This window comes from Gallinula chloropus (assembly GCF_964237585.1).
Source record: "Gallinula chloropus genome assembly, chromosome: 1".
Classification (NCBI taxonomy): Eukaryota; Metazoa; Chordata; class Aves; order Gruiformes; family Rallidae; genus Gallinula; species Gallinula chloropus.
Window position 1 is genome coordinate 11001573 of NC_140085.1, and position 18222 is coordinate 11019794.

Below are 18222 nucleotides of genomic sequence, written 5' to 3' on the forward strand. Positions count from 1 at the left end.
AATAATAGGTACTTCCAAAAGAATAAAGAACTTAAAATCTAAACCAACATTAAATTCAAGTGACAGACTTTTTAGGTGAATAACAGATCTGATAAGATTAGTGCCTACATAAGTGTCTGATTTATTCTGCAATGTGAGCATAGATACCTAGGGAAACAACATTTTTTATATTTAAGGTGTTTACATTCATCATGTACTCATTTACTGGAATCATGTTTAAGGAGAGGAATTCCCCTCAGAGGAGGATTCCCTTTTCTTCATTCATTGACAAATGACTTGCATTGACTTGGAATCACTGTAATGTCCTAGTGGCTAACCACTCTTCCTCCTGCTATTTGCACATATAATAGAGGAAACCATTGTAACTTTGATTAATCATAATTTTTGAAAACAGCTATATAGAGAGGCTATATATGGGAATATTCCATTTGTGTTAAAAAAGAGGAAATACTTGTGAATTTATTGAGTTACTTCAATAGTGACTACGTTATTAGTGACATTTCACGTACAATGACAGCAACATGATGTCTGTAGTGAAAAAAATAAAGCTTGGATTTCATTAAAATAGTTCTACACTTCACCATAGCCTTAAAAGAGCAAACCAGTATAACTGGAGCAGAAGGATCAGGCAAAAGGTATATGGGAGATAGAGAGGCAGATGAGACATGAGGTTTATTATGGTGCACAGAGGAAACATTATCTTTATAGAAGTGCCTTCACTCACTAATAATACAGGCCAGACAGAGAGAAAGATAATCCAAAATAGAATTGAGCTCAGATTTTAATTTTTCCATTTAAAGCTTTAACTACACATCATTCTTCCTCTGAATTAGTTGTGGTGAATTATTAGTTTGCTGGCATGACTCAGTAAGAATTCTAGTGATATCTAAATATAAGTTATGTTATCAGTAATATCGATCGTTTTCAAAGTATAGTTCCTCCTTGTACCTTTCAAATCTTATTTATACTATCTGGGAATGGTCTCGAAATGGTCTTCCAAAAATAGTTTTAAAGTACATTTTTAAATACTGTGTTTTTTTAGACATAAATAGGAGTTTGAGCAAGATCTGGGAGAAATCCAACTTGGATTTAATGCCAATGTAATAACCTCATTACAGTAATGCAGAGATTACTTGAACAAGGCAGGAAGTCAGGATTCAAGATGCCAAAATACTCAGCTGGTTGAAAACTGGCAGAGCTCCACCTACTTCAGTGGGTTACGTTGATTTACTTTAGCTAAGATTCACGATATTACTGATAACAACATTGACAATTCAAACAGGTAAAAACTACTTTGGAAAATAAACAGAAAACCCATTTTTACACAAGAAACAGCGGCGATAGCTTGATCTTACTGCTGCTGTAGCTGCTCAGCTAACAAGGTGATATTGAGTCCTTTCTATGATTTAAAAGATTTAATTTTCCCTAGAAGAGCAAAAGGAACAGAGATTTGAAAGCAAGAAGTCAAGATACACAGGAGAATCTTTGTAAGGAGGTGCAGGATGTCCAATGTGCTTCTTTAAATGTCTCTCAGCAAAGACACAGCTTAGTATATATCCTTTAAAGTTATAAATATTGTGTTTTTAAATAAAAAATAAACAGTTCTTTCAACTTAAGAAAGTTCGTGTAACTTTGTCTTACTCATGAACTCTCTGTGCTGTCAGGCATTATGAAGCTCCTCTGGTTTGAATGATATGCAGTCTCTACAGAGCAAATAGACTTTTAGGAAAAAAAACAACCAAACATAACAGCTTAATAGAATTTTAAAATCTGTGTAGCAAAATAAATCTTGACGATATATCTAATATCACTAGCTTCATTTATCAGTAGGCATTTTGTCTTAGTAAAGAAAAAAAAAACTGCAGACGAGGTCCCATTCTACACTTAGGAATGGTTACCTCAGCCTGCAGCAAAAACAGGTGAAGAGCCTACTGAGCTACAGAAATAAACACGAAGTCCCATTTTGATGGAAGCATGCTCAACTTCACAGTAAAGGCCCATGACTAAGCTAATTGACAGCTCCCTTAATCTAATAAACTACAACAAGTATGCTTCTGATTTCCAGCTCCTAAAATACCTCAAGGGACAGGAGAGAGGAGGGGGGGATCCCTGCAGTACCCAGAAAGGAAGACCTCAGAGCGGAAAACATGCCTTATAGCAATGCACGAGGTTGTCTGTTCCAAATCAATTGAAGAGAATCCTTTTTACATAAACACAGTATTGAAAATGTGGGGCTGAGTTAAGAGCTTTGACGTGACAAACACGCTGGAGCTTCACCATGACTGCTACGGCAAAAAGTGCCATCTTGTACTGTGTAACCTTTTCAAGCGATGGCATAATTGAACGAAGCAGCACAGAGAGAGGCAGTTCCAAGGAAATCTAGTCTCTGAATATCTTTCCTTTTTTGATACATCACTGCAAAAACAATCCATGCATGATGTTCATAAGGCATGCTGTTATTACAGTCCCAGGAGCTGTAGAGTGAACCCATATAGACTGACTTGGCCTTTAAATGATATTCATACTGAGACAGAAATACTGGTTCTTCCTGCAAAGTGAAAGAGCTACACACAGATATTTGATATGTGGTGATGAGTTCCATTCACAGAATGAATCCACCAACAACTGTTAGGATTTTTTTTATTTATTTTCTCTCTTGAATGCTGTTTTATAATAATTAGCTCGTTCTTGCTGAACACCCAGCCGAGGTTCTGCATGAGCACATTTCATCCATTGCTCAGTGTGAGGTCTATGTGCCTAATGCACAGATGGTGCGAGTCTGCTGAAGCGCTCATGTTGGAAGCAGATTCCTAGTCCATGCTTTTAGCTTTTCAGGTCTTGGATCGGTTTCTGGAGTTTAACTGAGATGAGTGACTTGTGAGAGTGACTGGTCTCTGATTTGAACTGCCCTGGAGCAGGGATGTTCAGGAAAGCTTCCTTCTGCCAGGAAGAATTATAACCTAGGGGTAATTTCCTGTTGGACTCATTACAGATTTTAGCTAAGATAGCATTATGTTCTAGAAGCTCTGCAGACAGTGGCATGCCACTAACTTATTACCTATAGGAGCTGTCATATGTAGCTTCCTGGGTTCTCTTCATTACCTGTGTAGAGGTCTGTGCAACGGCAGCCTTTAAAAGCTTACTTGAACTTAATGGAAAAGTTGTATCTGTATGAGTCTTCCGTACTGTCATAGGTGGTCTGAAATTGCTGCTTCAGAAGGTGGGTTGACAGACTACTTAGCAGCAAATGTTTTTAATCTTACTATTTTTTTCCCTGTGATCGGGGTGATATTTATGTGGCTTTTGCTTTACAAAGGCCTTATATGCATTTGGAACTATTTATTAAAATATTAAGCTGATCCATAGAAGTTAAATTTCCATTTATTTGTATCTGCTTTATTCTCTCTTTTATTTTTTTAATATACTCTGTTTATTATATTGAATTACATTTGAATATTCTTTAGATAAAGGCAAAGAGTTTTTTACCTCATGCTACTCTCTAATAAACAACCAGATGGACCTAGGGGATATGGCCATGTTCCAGAGTATACTACCTTCATCCTTCATAAGATTGAATTAATGGAGTTTTATGACTGAGAAAAATGTAAAGAAATTTGAGATGGTTTGATTTTAAGCATAAGAATCCAAATATAGTTGTTTTATATTCCTCTGGAGGTCTTTTCCGTGGACTTTGCAAATCTGGATTTCATTTGAATGTTTTGATTGCTATAGATTCTGATTAGTTTGTCATTATTTTGACCCTGAATTTTAAGACACTTCTGATGTATGACCTCTAAAACATTAATATATTGCTGAGAATGTGTGCAGTCTCCATCCTTCCTCACCCCTGAAAGTGGAAAGTGAAACTAATACCACAACACTTGTAGACATAACTTGCATAGCTGCAAAGCTGTTGACTGTACTCTCCAGTGTTTCAAGAAGGGAAGCGAGTGCTTAAATGTACGGGAATTAGAGAAGTTTTCATATTCAGTGAATAAATTTTGCAACCCACTAGTCACTGTGGCTCAATAGTCAGGAAAATACTGTATCCTTTCTTTTTCCCTCCTTTTTTCTCTTTTTGTTGTCCTCAGTAGAATAAAAGTCTAAACCAATTTTTTAACATAAAATAAAATAGAGAGGCTTTTTAACCATATAATCCAAATGGATCTAAATTTTGAAGAGTCATTTTGAAATTAAAGTAAAAATAACACCTCAGCTGGTGTTCCAAAGTTGTTGAAGCACTTCTTTTAACCTCTTTGGGTTGCTGGTCTTATACATGCTGAAACTCACCCTGAGTTCAGGGGATTTTTATGAGTGGTGCTGGTAGATCTGGAACAGTAGTTTTCTGTCAGAGTGCACTTCCTTACATTGTTTTTCCAAGGAGGGAAGGAGAAAAATCTGAAAGTTCTTTCTGTTTTTTTTTCCCCCCTAGTTGCCTTCAATAACGTATAATAAAATAGTTTGTCAGTAAGGGGATCTGTCGAGTGCAGTGTGTGTGAGCTGGTGCTCTGAAAAGTTTGAATACTTGATAAGCATATATTGGCTGTTATATATTATTTACATTTATATCTTTTGCCTCATCCTTCAGGTGAAGACACTAGTTTGCTGTCTGAGTGGAGTGTGGTGAAAGGGACTGAGGTCAGGGTTATTTTTAGAATAGAATTATGAAGGGGTTGGTACCGTGAAATGTGGGCATTTCAAGTATTCATTGAGAAGTCAAGAGTCCGTTTACCAGAATTAAAGTAATGTATGAGATGGATTAGAGGGTCACAAAATAGAGTAACAGGGTTGGGGGTTTTTGTTTGTTTGTTTATAATACAGTATTTATAAATCTACTTCCTATTTGGGGTATACCACTGCCACTGCTATGTCCTACATGCAACCAGATACGAGGCATTAAAAATAGAACCCTCCAAACTAAATTCTGTTGAGTTTACACATTGCTAACCAACGTTGAGATGTCAGGAAAATTAAATCACTTTTAAAAATGCAGGCTAGGAAATTTGAAGAAACATCTGCAAGATCTCTTTGTAATCCAAATGGAAATTAAAAGATTGTGAAAACACAGGGAGCCTCATTTATTATTTGCAGATGCTCCTCTCCCTCTGCTCCCTTAGCAATAAACTGGCATTTTGAAGAGTTCCTCTTCCAGCAAGCAAAATCAGCTGTAAATCACTAAGAATAGGTGGCTGCATTAACAAAGCTTGCTCAGGCTCAAGGGAAGGGGTGGCCTAATATTACCATAGTTTTAATTACTATTTGATGATCTGGATAATCTTTGAGCAAAGCACTGTTCTTGGTTCATTTATAACTTTACATTGGCTTTACCACTAGTAAAAACTGTTTTCATGGAAGCTGAGAACAAATTGAAGATTTTCCTTTAAAAAAACACCACAAAACAACCCACGCCATAACCAACAAACCCCTGAAGATTATAGCTAAGCAGTGTAAAAGTCCTGTGGTTAGTAAAACACCAAAAATACTCTGCTAGTTCCCTGCGACTTAAAATTACCTTCAGGGAGAGAGTCAGGAGGTGTTAAATTGCATTAAGAGGCAGGACAAAATTTCCTATGAATAAGTGGGTTTGAAAAATTATGTAAGTGCCCACCTAAGATATGCCAGAAATGCAGGAGAAATGTGAAACACTTTCTTCCTATTGTTCTTCTGTTGAAAGAAAGATTCACTTGTACATATTGTACTGATCATGAGTTGGGATTTTTGTGTTCTCAGCCAGTCGCGGTTAATAGCCTGAGCTGAAACTGCTGTGAAACCAATAAATGATCTAGTTTTGTCATTTAATAATGTATTGCTATCACTGTGAGACAAAACTGAATACCTTAAAATACATTTTTCTTAACAAAGGAGGGTTTAGATCTGTTTTTGATGTTGGTACAATAGCAAAGGTTCAAAGATGAACTCATATTTAATTAAGGTTTAAATACAGTGACAATTACAAAAATTAATTCTTAATTTTAAAGTCCTTTAGACTACTTTGTTAATTATCTAACAGCCAAAAGCGTCTGGTGATTCCATCCTACGAGGTATGCTGATTATCTGCTTTCCTTTGAGTAGGCACCTGAGTGAGCCAATTGACGCTGGCACAACTTACACTCTCCCTGATGTTACCTGAGGCGTGCTGCAGAATCCACCTTGAATGTATTACTTAAGAATGGGCTGCTTCTGATTTTTTTCCTCTCATATGCACATCACTACTGTGATATGTTAAGGTTTTCAAACCATCAGCTGCCCTGACACTTGTTACCCCAGATCATTACAGTGATCAAGTGATTCTGAAAAGCAACAGTAAACTACTGGGGTGGTTTCTTCCTTTGTGTTGTTGCCATGAATTTCAAGAATGAAGGCATCTGTGAGTTGCTAGGAAGCAGCTGTAATCTTATTTATATATTATATATAGCAGGGAGTAAGGCATATTTAAAATACTCAGACTGATTTCTTTGAATGCACAGAATGCTCCTAGGGAAGGAACATTTTCCAGTGTGTTCCACAATGGTTTGCTTGTGATTTAAAGAAAAGAAATGTCATGTGACTTAAAAAAAATACTCTGGCATGTATTAGTATTAGAAAGTATTCATATAATTTTGGAAATAGGATACAGTAGTAAGAAGAGGGAATTTGCTCCCGCTGGGCAGATTATATAGTTGTTTATGACTACTAAAAATTGAGTTAAAGGAAACTATCTACATTAATCAAAGTTAACAATAACAATCACTGAAATGGATCAGGGTGGTTTTCTTGCTCCCAACATCTCTTCATATGCTTAGATGTCTGTCAAATGGTCCCCCTGCTCTGCTTTTCCCATATAAATGAGGTCATGGCATGTAATTTTGTAGCACTCATGGAGCCAAAAAATCAAAGTGTGAATATCTGGGTGTTATAAAAAAAAAATAAAATTGAAACTGTTTCTGACTCAGTACAACATCCTGATTGTTACTTTTTTTCTGATAAAACAATATAATTTTGTCAAAATATTTGTTCTGAAAATTTTGTTACCCAAAATTTCAGGAAGAAATTTTCAAGCTAGTTGATTTCTTTCTCCCCAGGATTTAATACTGATGTTTTGGGGATCAGTCTGTATGATTTTATTTTAGTTAGAGAGTGTGAGAATGGAGAGCACAGAGCTCTGCAACAATGTACATGTTGAAGTAGATGGGTAAATTAGAAAAAAATCTTTAAAGTTACCCTGTCAGCTATGTTTTTATTTATTATTTTGATATGTTGTTTTGGTTTTGTTTGCTTGGTTATTTTTTATATTTTACTTCAATCAATAATTATAAGCCAACTATGTTGTCATGATGAGGGGATAGAAACACTCTTGTATCAGGCTGAATAAAACCTGTTCCTTTCAGTAACTGTACAGATGAGTTGGGTTCTTGCTCAGCCGTAGTTTTAGAAATCTCAAAGCTACATAAATTCTCAAACTTAAGTGACAGCAAAGAGCAAGTGTAATTCTTCATTTCTTATTGGTTTTAGTAGGCAATTACACATTGTAGCTTTGGCATTGGGTGGCACCTGAAGCAGTATGCCTTGGATGGGACTTGAGAAGTTATCTTGAACCCGTTGGCTGTCCTGCAGATGCTGGTGTATTTCTGCTATTTACTCCACAGCAATCAAAGCTCTGAATGGTCTTTTACTTCAAGGGCAGCTCTTTACCTAAGCTACTTCTCTGCCTTCATGACATACTGTGCTGCAACTGATAAGTCATCTGGGGTTGCTGGTGCATGAGGCGAGAAGTGCTGGCTCGAACATGGTGTCAGATTAGGTCATGCAAGCACCTGTGAAAAACATTCGCCAATTCTTCTAATTCTGGGCAGCTAATGCCAAGATAATCTAGTTTCCTTTGTGTAGCTTCAACGCACATCAGGGACAGAGGGGAATTTTGAACTCTGACTGCAGTTTTAAGGGAACTGGATGTTGGTAATGCTGTCTGTCAGCAGTCTCAGACATGATGAGCAAGTCTAGGTTGCACCCAGAGCCTCCAGTCAGGAGCAAAAGGAGATGGGGCCAGGGACAGGTTAGGGAGAAGGCTACAGTATGGATCCCATGTCCATTCCAGAGACAGGACTGGAGAAAAGATTTAACATACCTCTCAGAGTTCCATGTAGGAGACAGGATAACTATGGCATAGGGTTAAGGTCGATTGAAGGGATAGGGCTGGATACACACATTCCTATCCCATATGCAACAAGCTGAAAATGAGCCCATGGGCAGGGGTTCAGGTGCAGGTTCCCAGTGAGGCAGGTCATGACCATTAAGGCCTATGAGAACCCCATGGTTATAGAAAGCAAGAGACTTTTTGGAAGGATTGAAGGGAACCAGCCATGGGAAGCCCTCTCCAGAAACAAGGTGTGAGCAGGAAGAAATTAATTTGCAAAACCTTTAAGTTTTGCTCTGTTCTGAGGCTTGGTTTTTTGCTTTCTGGTTTTAGTTTTTGCTTGATTGGTTTTTGTTTCTTTTGGGCTTTTTCATGGATTTTTGGTTTGGTTTTGGTTATTTTTTTAGTTAGTAAGTGAATCTATTTAGTATATAAACTGGTTTGACCTAGCTCCAGATTTCACAAACACTCTTAATATTTTGGTGTAGTCACTTTCAGAAAAGTTGGAGGAGCACCCACCACAGAATTTTGGTTGGTGTGGGGTCCCAAGCCTGTTGGTGTTTTTTGAGCAGTAATTTTACCATCATAATACTCTCCAACTGGTCTAGACTGATTCTAAAGTATTGATCATTGATAGAGGTATCCCATCAGCCTAGCTGAGCTAAGTGGTCTTGCAAGTAGTATTGAAATAATTAAAAGATCAATATATATACCTTGTATAGATAGGTATTACTGGAATTGTTGAGTTATTTTGTTCCTCTATTCTAAAGCATATTTAAAAATAAGATAGAGCATTTTTTGTTAACTTTTGAAATTCTGAGGATCATGTCTTGTATGACTTGTATGTACATGGAAGTATTCAGTGATGGAACAGATTGTTGTGCTCCTGTCCTGTGTTTGGGCCCTCAGCCAGGTTACTGCCTGAAGAAAAGGCTGCATTCTTTCTTAAATTGGGAGACTGACAATTTCAAAACAAACAAACAGACAAACAAAGAGGCAAAATAATGCTATTGTAGTTTAGAATAATTAAACATGAATTATTATTCCTTGTTATTTGAGTAGTCTGTGTAAACAGTGCCAAGACCACAGATTCAAAGCACAGATAATTTATTACTCTCAGGAACTTTTCCTGAGTGTAATAAAGCATAAGGTCCATTTAAATAAAATTTCAGTGTTGCCACAATGTACCAAGAGCCATGCAGTGAAGGTGCTTCTTTATTTCTCTCTCAATTTGTACAGAAATGTTTGACTTTCCCTCAGAAGTCTTATAGAAAGCAAGGAGAATGGCTCTTTGTGAGAGATTAATAAATGGGTCCTTGAAGACTGAGTGCAGATGGGCATGTTCTGCTGAAGAGCTGGAAGTTTTCTGATCTTTACCACATTTAACTATTGTCCTTCTTGTGTTGCTTCATGCTAATGTGACTCTCCATGTCCTATTCTATCCCCTAAAACCTTGCAGTTCATTATACCAGAATAAATATTCAGCATTTAGAAAGCAATTTTAATACATTCTTGCCTGAATACAAAGGTGCATGGCTACTGACTTTAGAGAAAAATGGAAGTATTTTTTGTGCTATGACCTTACAGCTTTTACTTAGTCATGCATTGTGACTTTATTCTGTGTGAAATTGCAGGGTTTTACTGACAATTTGGAGAGCTTTTAGCAAACATTTGTGAATAAAGTACTAAAATTATTGTAGACCTAAAAAACAACAGAAACTTGCCTTCACATGGTCAAAGCAATTTAATAAAATGCATTCAAATTAGCTCTTCTTAACAAGCCACGGAGCCTGTCAAATTGCATTTGGGAAGATGAATGAGCACACCTTTGCTGATAAGACCCTTTCTGGCTATTTGAGATGAGCTTTTTAAAATTGTGTTTGACTGCTAGGTGGGAGGCTTGGAGAAGGAAAAGTTAGTCACAAGCTGCCAAGTCCTGAAGTGTGTATTCCCCATGTGTTGTTGGGCTGAACTGCTGCAGTGCTGTGGCTGAATTAAGAAAAAATGGGAGCAGGCAACAAATAAATTATGTACACACCTCTTAAATAATTAGTGAATATTTCTTACACTGTTCCTTGGTAGTTGAGACAGGTCTAACGCTTCAGGAAAATAAAGTGTGTGAAGTTCTGTGTTATTTCTGATGCCTTTTGTTTAGGAGCTTGTAGGAAAAGTCTTCCACTTGGTGGTAGAAGCAGGTGAGATAGGTGCTCTAAGCCCTGCCATTGAGTAAAGCAAAGAGGAGGAGAAAGAGCCACTGACTCATGTCTATGTGGAATCTTGTGCAAAACTCAAAGGTTTTTTGGGGGGGTTAGTTTGATTTTTTATTAATTTTTTAATTTTTTTTTAATCACTGATCGATTACAGCTTGTGAAACCAGCCTTGGAGTTGGGCTTTCTTAGTGGTAGGACCCACAATGCCTGCTGTAAAGGTTTTAAATTGACATATGAGTATGACTCCTGTCAATAGGACTCCTGTCTCTTGTGGTGGTGATCTTCTTGGTAAACGATTCAGGCTTTTGAATTATTCTGGTAGCTGGTGCTGGAGAAGAAAAATGAAAATGTTTCTTTTTTTTCTACAAATCTACCCACTAGACCGCACTTTGATAGTCTGCAGTTCCCCTTTAGGGAACAACTTCCCTAAAGGAATGGGGTGTGTTAAAAATTTAGTACTTTCATAATATAATCGTAGATTCATAGTAACATTAAGGTTGGAAAAGACCTCCCAGATCATCTAGTCTAACCGTCCCCTTACCACCTATATTACTTACTAAACCATGTCTCTAAGTACTTCATTCAACTTTTCCTTAAAAACCCCAAGGGACAGTGACTCTACTACTTTCCCAGGCAACCCATTCCAATGCCTAAATGCTCTTTCTGAGAAGAAATTTGTCCTAATTTCTAACCTGAGCCTGCTCTGGTGCAACTTGTAGCCATTCCCTCTTGTCCTATAGGTAGTTGTCTGTGAGAAGAGGCTGACCCCCAGCTCACCACAATTTCCTTTCACGTAGTTGTAGGAAGCAACAAGGTCTCCCCAGAGCCTCCTCTTCTCCAGACTAAACAGTCCCAGTTCCCTCAGCCACTCCTCGTAAGACTTTTGTTCCAGAACCTTCGCCAACTTTGTTGCCCTAAGAGTTTGTAGGATCATATATGTGCTATAAGAAATACAGGGATGGAAGTGCAAATTTTCCATCCAGATTCTCAAACTTGTGCCAGTATGGTTTACCATAAATTTATGTTGAAATATTTGTATTGTGTTCTGGTCTGTAGGGTTCAAAATCCTGGCTGTATGGATACAGTGCACCATGACCTTAACTCCTGCTGAGGCTGTTAGGTCACAGCCTGTAGAAACCGTATTTCACTAAGCACTTAAAGATGTCCAAGAATTAGCAATACGGTGTTCGCTTATATATATCTGGGGAGTGTAGTCCTCAAGTTATCCCTATCATCCATCTACTCCTAACCTGCATTACTTGAGCACATCATTGCCTGTGCCCATATTATGGATTTTCTTCACTTGTGGCCTTCTTTTTTGTTTATAATCCCAAGTGAAATAATTAATTACAATGAAAAGGCATTTTTATAATGAACTGCTGCTTTCTCCAAATTTTAAGATGCCTTTGCCTAATTGAAACTCTCAAATGAAAAGGGATTATATGTAAATTTCCTAATTCCTTTCGTCATTGAATAGCAAGTGAAAAGCAATTGCATGAACAAATCTGAAAAAAGAGAAACAAATCTGAAAAAAGAGACATTTGTACAAAGCACATCGAACATTTTCATGAGTGAAATAAATGAATGTTTTAAAACTATTTTAAAAATTATTACTTAAAATTACTTTCATGAAAATTATTTTAGATTTTTAGAGCCTATTTTCAAAATCTTGCAACCATTCTTCTATAAACTTAGTAACTTTTGATGCAGGTGTACTTCACAGAGTCATGAATGAAGTTTAAAATACTTGACACTACATTTCTCTTCAAAGAATAACACACGAACCCCTGGTAACACCCATGTTCTTGTCTGTTCCTTACATGATCAGGGGAATATTTTCTGGTGGTGACCTCTGGTAAAAAGCATCTGAATCTGTAAAACAAATTTTTACTCTTGCCTTGCCTGTAGCCCTTCTGGTCCCTACAGTCAATATAACTCTGAATCCCACTGCTGACTATACTCCTTCCACTGTAGGGGAAGATCAGGTTTGGGACCTGAACATACATAAGTCTATGGGACCCAATGAGATGCATCCCATAGTCCTCAAGGAATTGGCTGGTGCAGTTGCAAAGCCACTCTGCATCATATATGAAAAGTCATGGCAGTCAGGGGAAGTCCCTGGTGAACTGAAAGAAGGGCAGTGTTCTGCCCATTTCTAAAAAGGGTAAAACGGATGACCTGGGGAACTATCAGCCTGTCAGCCTCACATCTGTGCCTGGGAAGATCATGGAACAGCTAGAACCTATGCTAAGGCACATGGAAGATGGGGAGGTGAATCATTACAGCATGGCTTCACCAGGGGCAATTCCTGCCAACCTAGTGCTTTTCTGTGATAGTGTGACCACATCAGTGGACAGAGGAAAAACAATGGATGCCATTTATCTGGACTTCTGTAAAGCCTTTGACACTGTCCCCCACAAAATCCTTCTTTCTAAACTGGAGAGAGAAGGATTTGATGAGTGACCAGTTTGATGGATAAGGAATTGGTTGGATGGTCACACCCAGAGAATAGTGGTCAATGGCTTGAAGTCCAGATGGAGAGATGTGACAACTGCTGTCCCTCAGGGGTCCACACTGGGACTGGTTTTATTTAATATCTTCATCAGTGACAGTGATAATGAGGTTGAATGCACCCTCATGAGGTTCAACAAGGACAAGTGTGAGGTCCTGCACCTGGTTTGGGGCAATCCTCATCATCAATACAGGCTGGGAGATGAAGTGATAGAGAGCAGCCCTGCAGAGAAGGATTTGGGGGTGCTGGTGGATGAGAAGCTTGACATAAGCTGAGAATGCACTCTTGCAGCCCAGAAGGCAAATCGTATCTTGGGCTGCATTAAAAAGGAGTGTGACCAGAAGGTCAAGGGAGGTGATTCTGCCCCCCTACGACGCTCTCATGAGACCCAACCTGGAGTACTGTGTCTAGTTCTGGAGTCCCCAACATAAGGACATGGAACTGTTAGAACAGCTCCATAGGAGGGCCATGAAGATGATTGGAGGGCTGGAGCACCTCTCCTATGAAGACAGGCTAAGAGAATTGGGCTTGTTCAGACTGGAGAAGGGAAGGATCCAGGGACATTGTATATCGGCTTTTCACTACTTCAAGGGGGCATACAAGGAAGCTGGGAAGGGACTTTTGAGAAGGGCATGTGGTGACAGGACAAGGGGCAATGTTTTGAAATTGGAAGGAGCTAAATTTAGAATGGATATTAGGAAGAAATACTTCACTATGAGGGTAGAGAGGCACCGGAACAGGTTGCTCAGAGAAGCTGTGGCTGCCCCCTCCCTGCAGGTGTTCAGGGGCACATTGGATGAGCTCTTGAGCAGCCTGGTCTAGTGAGAGGTTTTCTTGCCCATGGCAGCGGGGTTGGAACTTGATCTTTAAGGTCCCTTCCAACTCAGATCAGTTTATGATTGTATGATTCTAAATTTAATGTCTTTCAGATAAAAATGTAAGAAATTCTTTAGTGATCAGTTGTAGGATTCCAATTATGTTGATTGATAATTGGACTATAGGGCATTTCTATTGCTAAGATCTGACTTGAAAGAAAGAAAGAAAGAAAGAAAGAAAGAAAGAAAGAAAGAAAGAAAGAAAGAAAGAAAGAAAGAAAGAAAGGAAAGGAAAGGAAAGGAAAATAAGATTTTGGATTATACCTGAGAGAAACTTACTGTGTGACAATTTTGAAAATCAAGTGCTTCAAAACTATCATGTGAGTTCCTTAGACACTTTCTTCTTTTGTAGTGGTTTTCTGCTTGTGATGCACCCATTTTTTGAAACAATTACTACTATATGAAGAATGAAACCATATTCCAATTACTCAGTCACTGGTGAAAAGACTCTACTTCTGAAGGAAAAAACCCTAAACCACAACATAATTGTGAAATTCAAAAGCGATGAAAACCTATGACAGCTTATGAGACAGGCCGGATAAAAATTCACAGCTCTTAACTGTAGCTGTCAGAAATTTATTTGTGATAAATACCCATCAGCTACAAGCATCAGAGACATATTTTGTTGAGTTTCTTTAAGGTCTTCATAGCTTTAACCTGAGAAACCTGGTGGGGCTGGTAGACTCAGTCTGGTCTGCAGTTTCTCATTCTTGTGCTGGATGGCAGCCAGTGCATTAGTGCTGGACCTGTTCCTGCCTGTGCCTGGAATTACTCCCCAGGAGACAGCACAGCCCCCACCCGGCAGCGTTGCGGAGAGGCAGAGTACTTGAGTAAACTCAGGCCATCTGTTGGTTGCATAAATTAGTTTTCCCCATTTGCCCATCTCGCCATAAGATACTCGCTTTTGTTTTTTGCCTTTTGTATTTGTTTCCCCCAAATAATATATTTTTTCTTAAGTACTGGTAGGAAAGAGATAGGCAAAAGGGTTGTTTGCCACGTTTTTCTTCTTTACCTCTTTTGGTTGTGTGCATTTCGTTGTTGCAGCTTTGTTTAACAAATCAAATCATCCCCTTTATATATGTGTTCTGCTTTGGAAACAGCTAATGGCTCCTCAGCAGAGATAACCTTTGTACATGATGAAGGAGAAACATGATTACAGTTCCTTTCCCCTCTTTCCCCCATCTTTTTACTTCTTTCATTTTTTCCTTCCATTTCCCCTTTTTTATCCCCCTTTTCCTTTTCTTTCTCTATTTTTACTTGTTTACTTCCTCTTCTTTCCTCATGAATACTAACACTATAATATGAATAAATAGATAAGGAACTAAACTGATTACATTAGCATAACTTAAATCGTTTACTCCAAACTATGTTGTTCAGCTTTCAAGGAAGAATTAAATTCAGCAATAACTATTTTATTTCAACTTCAGTAATTTTAAAGGATCTCCATTTTACTTTCCTCTAAGCACTCTATGGGAGTCAGCTTCCTTGAGTATGTAGCAGTTGAATAGTCTGTCACTAGAAAGAGGCAGTTTTGAAGATTTATTAAATGATTTTTAGTGGCATCTTCTACCTCTTAGACAAAAAGGTGAAATATTTCTATTACAGGGCATCTGGATTTTCACAGAATCACAAGGTTGGAAAAGACCTTTAAGATCATCAAGTCAAGCTATTTTCCATTCAATAGTCTTTCCAAAGCTCTCCAGCAGGAGCTTGATGCTTCCTCTGTCAGATCCCTTTGCTTATTTTGAATGTCTGTTGCCATTTTGATTTATTTCCATTTTTTCCTCTTGCAGATTTATTTGGAAAACAAAAAATTGTATACTGTAGAAGCCAACAACCCTCGTCAGCTAGTGGAAATTGCAGCCAGAGATATTGAAAAACTTCTGAGTAACAGGTCTAAAGCCTTGGTGGTGAGTACTAGTGGTTTAGCTTTTGTATTTGGAATTAAAGTAAAATCTTTATTTAATACTGAAACATGGTTTTATTGTTATTTTTTCTGCCTAGACACATACAGGCAGTGTCAGCCTGATGTGTACAGGACATGACATGCAGAAAGATGGCTCATGACTTCATGGTAGAAAATGAACTTATTAGTTCATTGTCATAGGGCAGATGCTTATAATATTGACAGACAGATTAGGAAACATGGCCAAGTAACAAATCAAGTTATAAATAGATTGGAAAATATTCCTCTAAGTGACGCACATGAATGTTTATGACTTGAAGATCACTGTAGTTTACAGTCAGTAGAAATCTTGGGGAAAAAAGTAGATGTTTTGTTAAATGTGATTTTAAAATAATGGTGTCTTTGAAGTGATGATGTTCATTTTGGTACTGTTGCTACCTACTTCTGTTGATATTTGATCTCTTCATCTTTTTAGTCTTTCTTGATGGTAGAAACTGATTATCCTTCAACAAATCTAGCTATGTGTGGATCAGTTTCATTTCCATCCCGATTCTATTCCTGATATACTAATTTACTCTGTATTTCAACTGGTTTGTATCAGCAAAGTTAATCCTGAACTATTGGTGCAAAGGCAGTGCTGCATTGTCACCCCAGGATTTGTTGTCCTTTAAATAAGCAGTAGCTATTTCTTTAAGGTGTTTTTGCCAGCAGTCCTTTTCTCTTCCGTCCTGTAAGACAACGAACCTGGGTAATTGCTTTTTATGATTCCTGCTCACATCACTGACTGATTTAAGTGTTTAGATTGCTTTTCAGAAGATACTGACCAAACATACACGGGGGGATCCGGATGAATTCATAAACATGCTTTTTAGAGTGCAGAGCTATTAGAAATAGGTTTAAAAGATGGAACAGCAGACTGGGATTCCCTGAGCAATTACATACCCATATAGACTTGCAGATGAGTTTGGACATGCCATTTAAAGTGAAAGAGAGAAGAAAGAGGGATTAATTCACCTAACTGCAGACATCTACTCAGCTGGTTGTCCTAAGCTCCTTTTTTGTTCAGTAGAATAAAACAGGCACTTCTCAGTCAGGATTGACCTGACATGTTCTGAATAAGACTTTAAAATGGGATGAAATGCGGCCCAGAAGTCCTGACTTCTCTCTTTCTCTATCAGACGAGCCTTAGTGTAAAAGTCTATACTATAAGTGTGTAAATTTGGGGAGAGTCCCACCCAAGCAGTCCTTTTATCAGTACAGTTTCATTCAGCTGCAGAATCAGTACGAGAGTGATACTGCTGCTGCACGCTATCCTGAGGACTGGCCTTCTTGTAGGCAATGAAGTTTTGCTTAGTCCCTTGTCTGTGCATGTACGTACCACTGGAGGTACCCATCCTCCTGCCTTCTGTTCCCAGCAGGAGTTCACTCTTCCAGTTCCCATAGCTTCCCTAACATGCAATGTACATCAGCATTATTTGGGCCAAAGCTTCTCTGCTTCACTCAGATGAGTGTGAAATAGATATGATTTCTTGGATTGTTCTCGTTCAGTCCAGTGAGCACCTGTCTCTGTAGCACTCTCTGGTCTTTGTATTACTATTGTGAAATTAATTATCATTAAAGTAATTTGCAGACCTTTCTGAATGCACCCATTTTCCCACCATTTTCCCATCAAACAATATGAGTCTTATGGTTTTAAATTATCACAGTCAGATCTTACATTTTCTTGAGACTCAAAATTAATGTAGGGGCTTGTGTGTGTTTGTGGTGGTTTAATCTTACAACTTTAATAAAATTAAATAATCATCTCATACTTTAGAAAATATTCCAGAACAGTTTTTCTGTGAATGTGGAAGAAAAAGGGTGCCTACCTATGTTAGGCAAGGCCATGGTCACTTTTTGAATAGGATAATATGATTTAGTTCCCTGATGTAAAAGAATATTAAATTAACGGAAGGATGTTCTTCAGTCCAGTTGTTCTTTCTCTTTATTATTTTTTGTAGCTTTCAGAACTTCTCAGATAATTTTAAATGATGAAGTCAGTGCATCTTGAAGGCCAAAAAAAAAAGTAATCCAGATTATTAGTGGCTAAACTCTTATGACTTTAAAAGCAATTTTATTATTTCAGAGGATGTGACTCACAATGTCTTTAATGCTTGGGGTTGCCATTACTGCCACTGCTGCAGTAAATGCACAATATTTATTATTTTTATCTGCGTGCCATCATTTCGGGATACGTGTCAGCAAGACATCTGCGTGACATGTTTATTAATCTTCCTACTTCATGCAGAGTGAAATTCATCCCTAAGCAGGTGGAAATAGTTTAGCTCCCCACCCCCACTTCACACAACTGAATTTGATGTGCCATCCTTTAAATATGGATCAATGATGTTTCTTTTCAGTCTTGCAACATCTCTTTGGGTTTTCTTTTGGTTTTCATTTCCTGGGAATCACCAGAATTTAAAAACATTAATTGCTTGATTATAACACATCCACAGGATCCTTTTTTGCAGCCAAGTGGTAGAAACGATCTGTTGAAACATTCCTCTACTCCAAATCAAGAAGGACAGAGCTGTCTTACAGAGGTCATCAAGTTTCAGATACTTGCT

The 18222-nt window shown here is 38.0% G+C and overlaps 1 protein-coding gene across 5 annotated transcripts in view; it reads left to right on the plus strand.

Moving 5' to 3' along the window:
- The window catches only part of CACNA2D1 (calcium voltage-gated channel auxiliary subunit alpha2delta 1), a 410029-nt gene that overhangs the window by 57799 nt on the left and 334008 nt on the right, over positions 1–18222 (plus strand). For all 5 annotated transcript variants that reach the window (XM_084263178.1, XM_084263177.1, XM_084263180.1 and 2 more), the window contains exon 3: positions 15504–15620. In XM_084263178.1, the coding sequence (XP_084119304.1) occupies positions 15504–15620 (117 nt within the window). The remainder of the gene's footprint in view (positions 1–15503; positions 15621–18222) is intronic.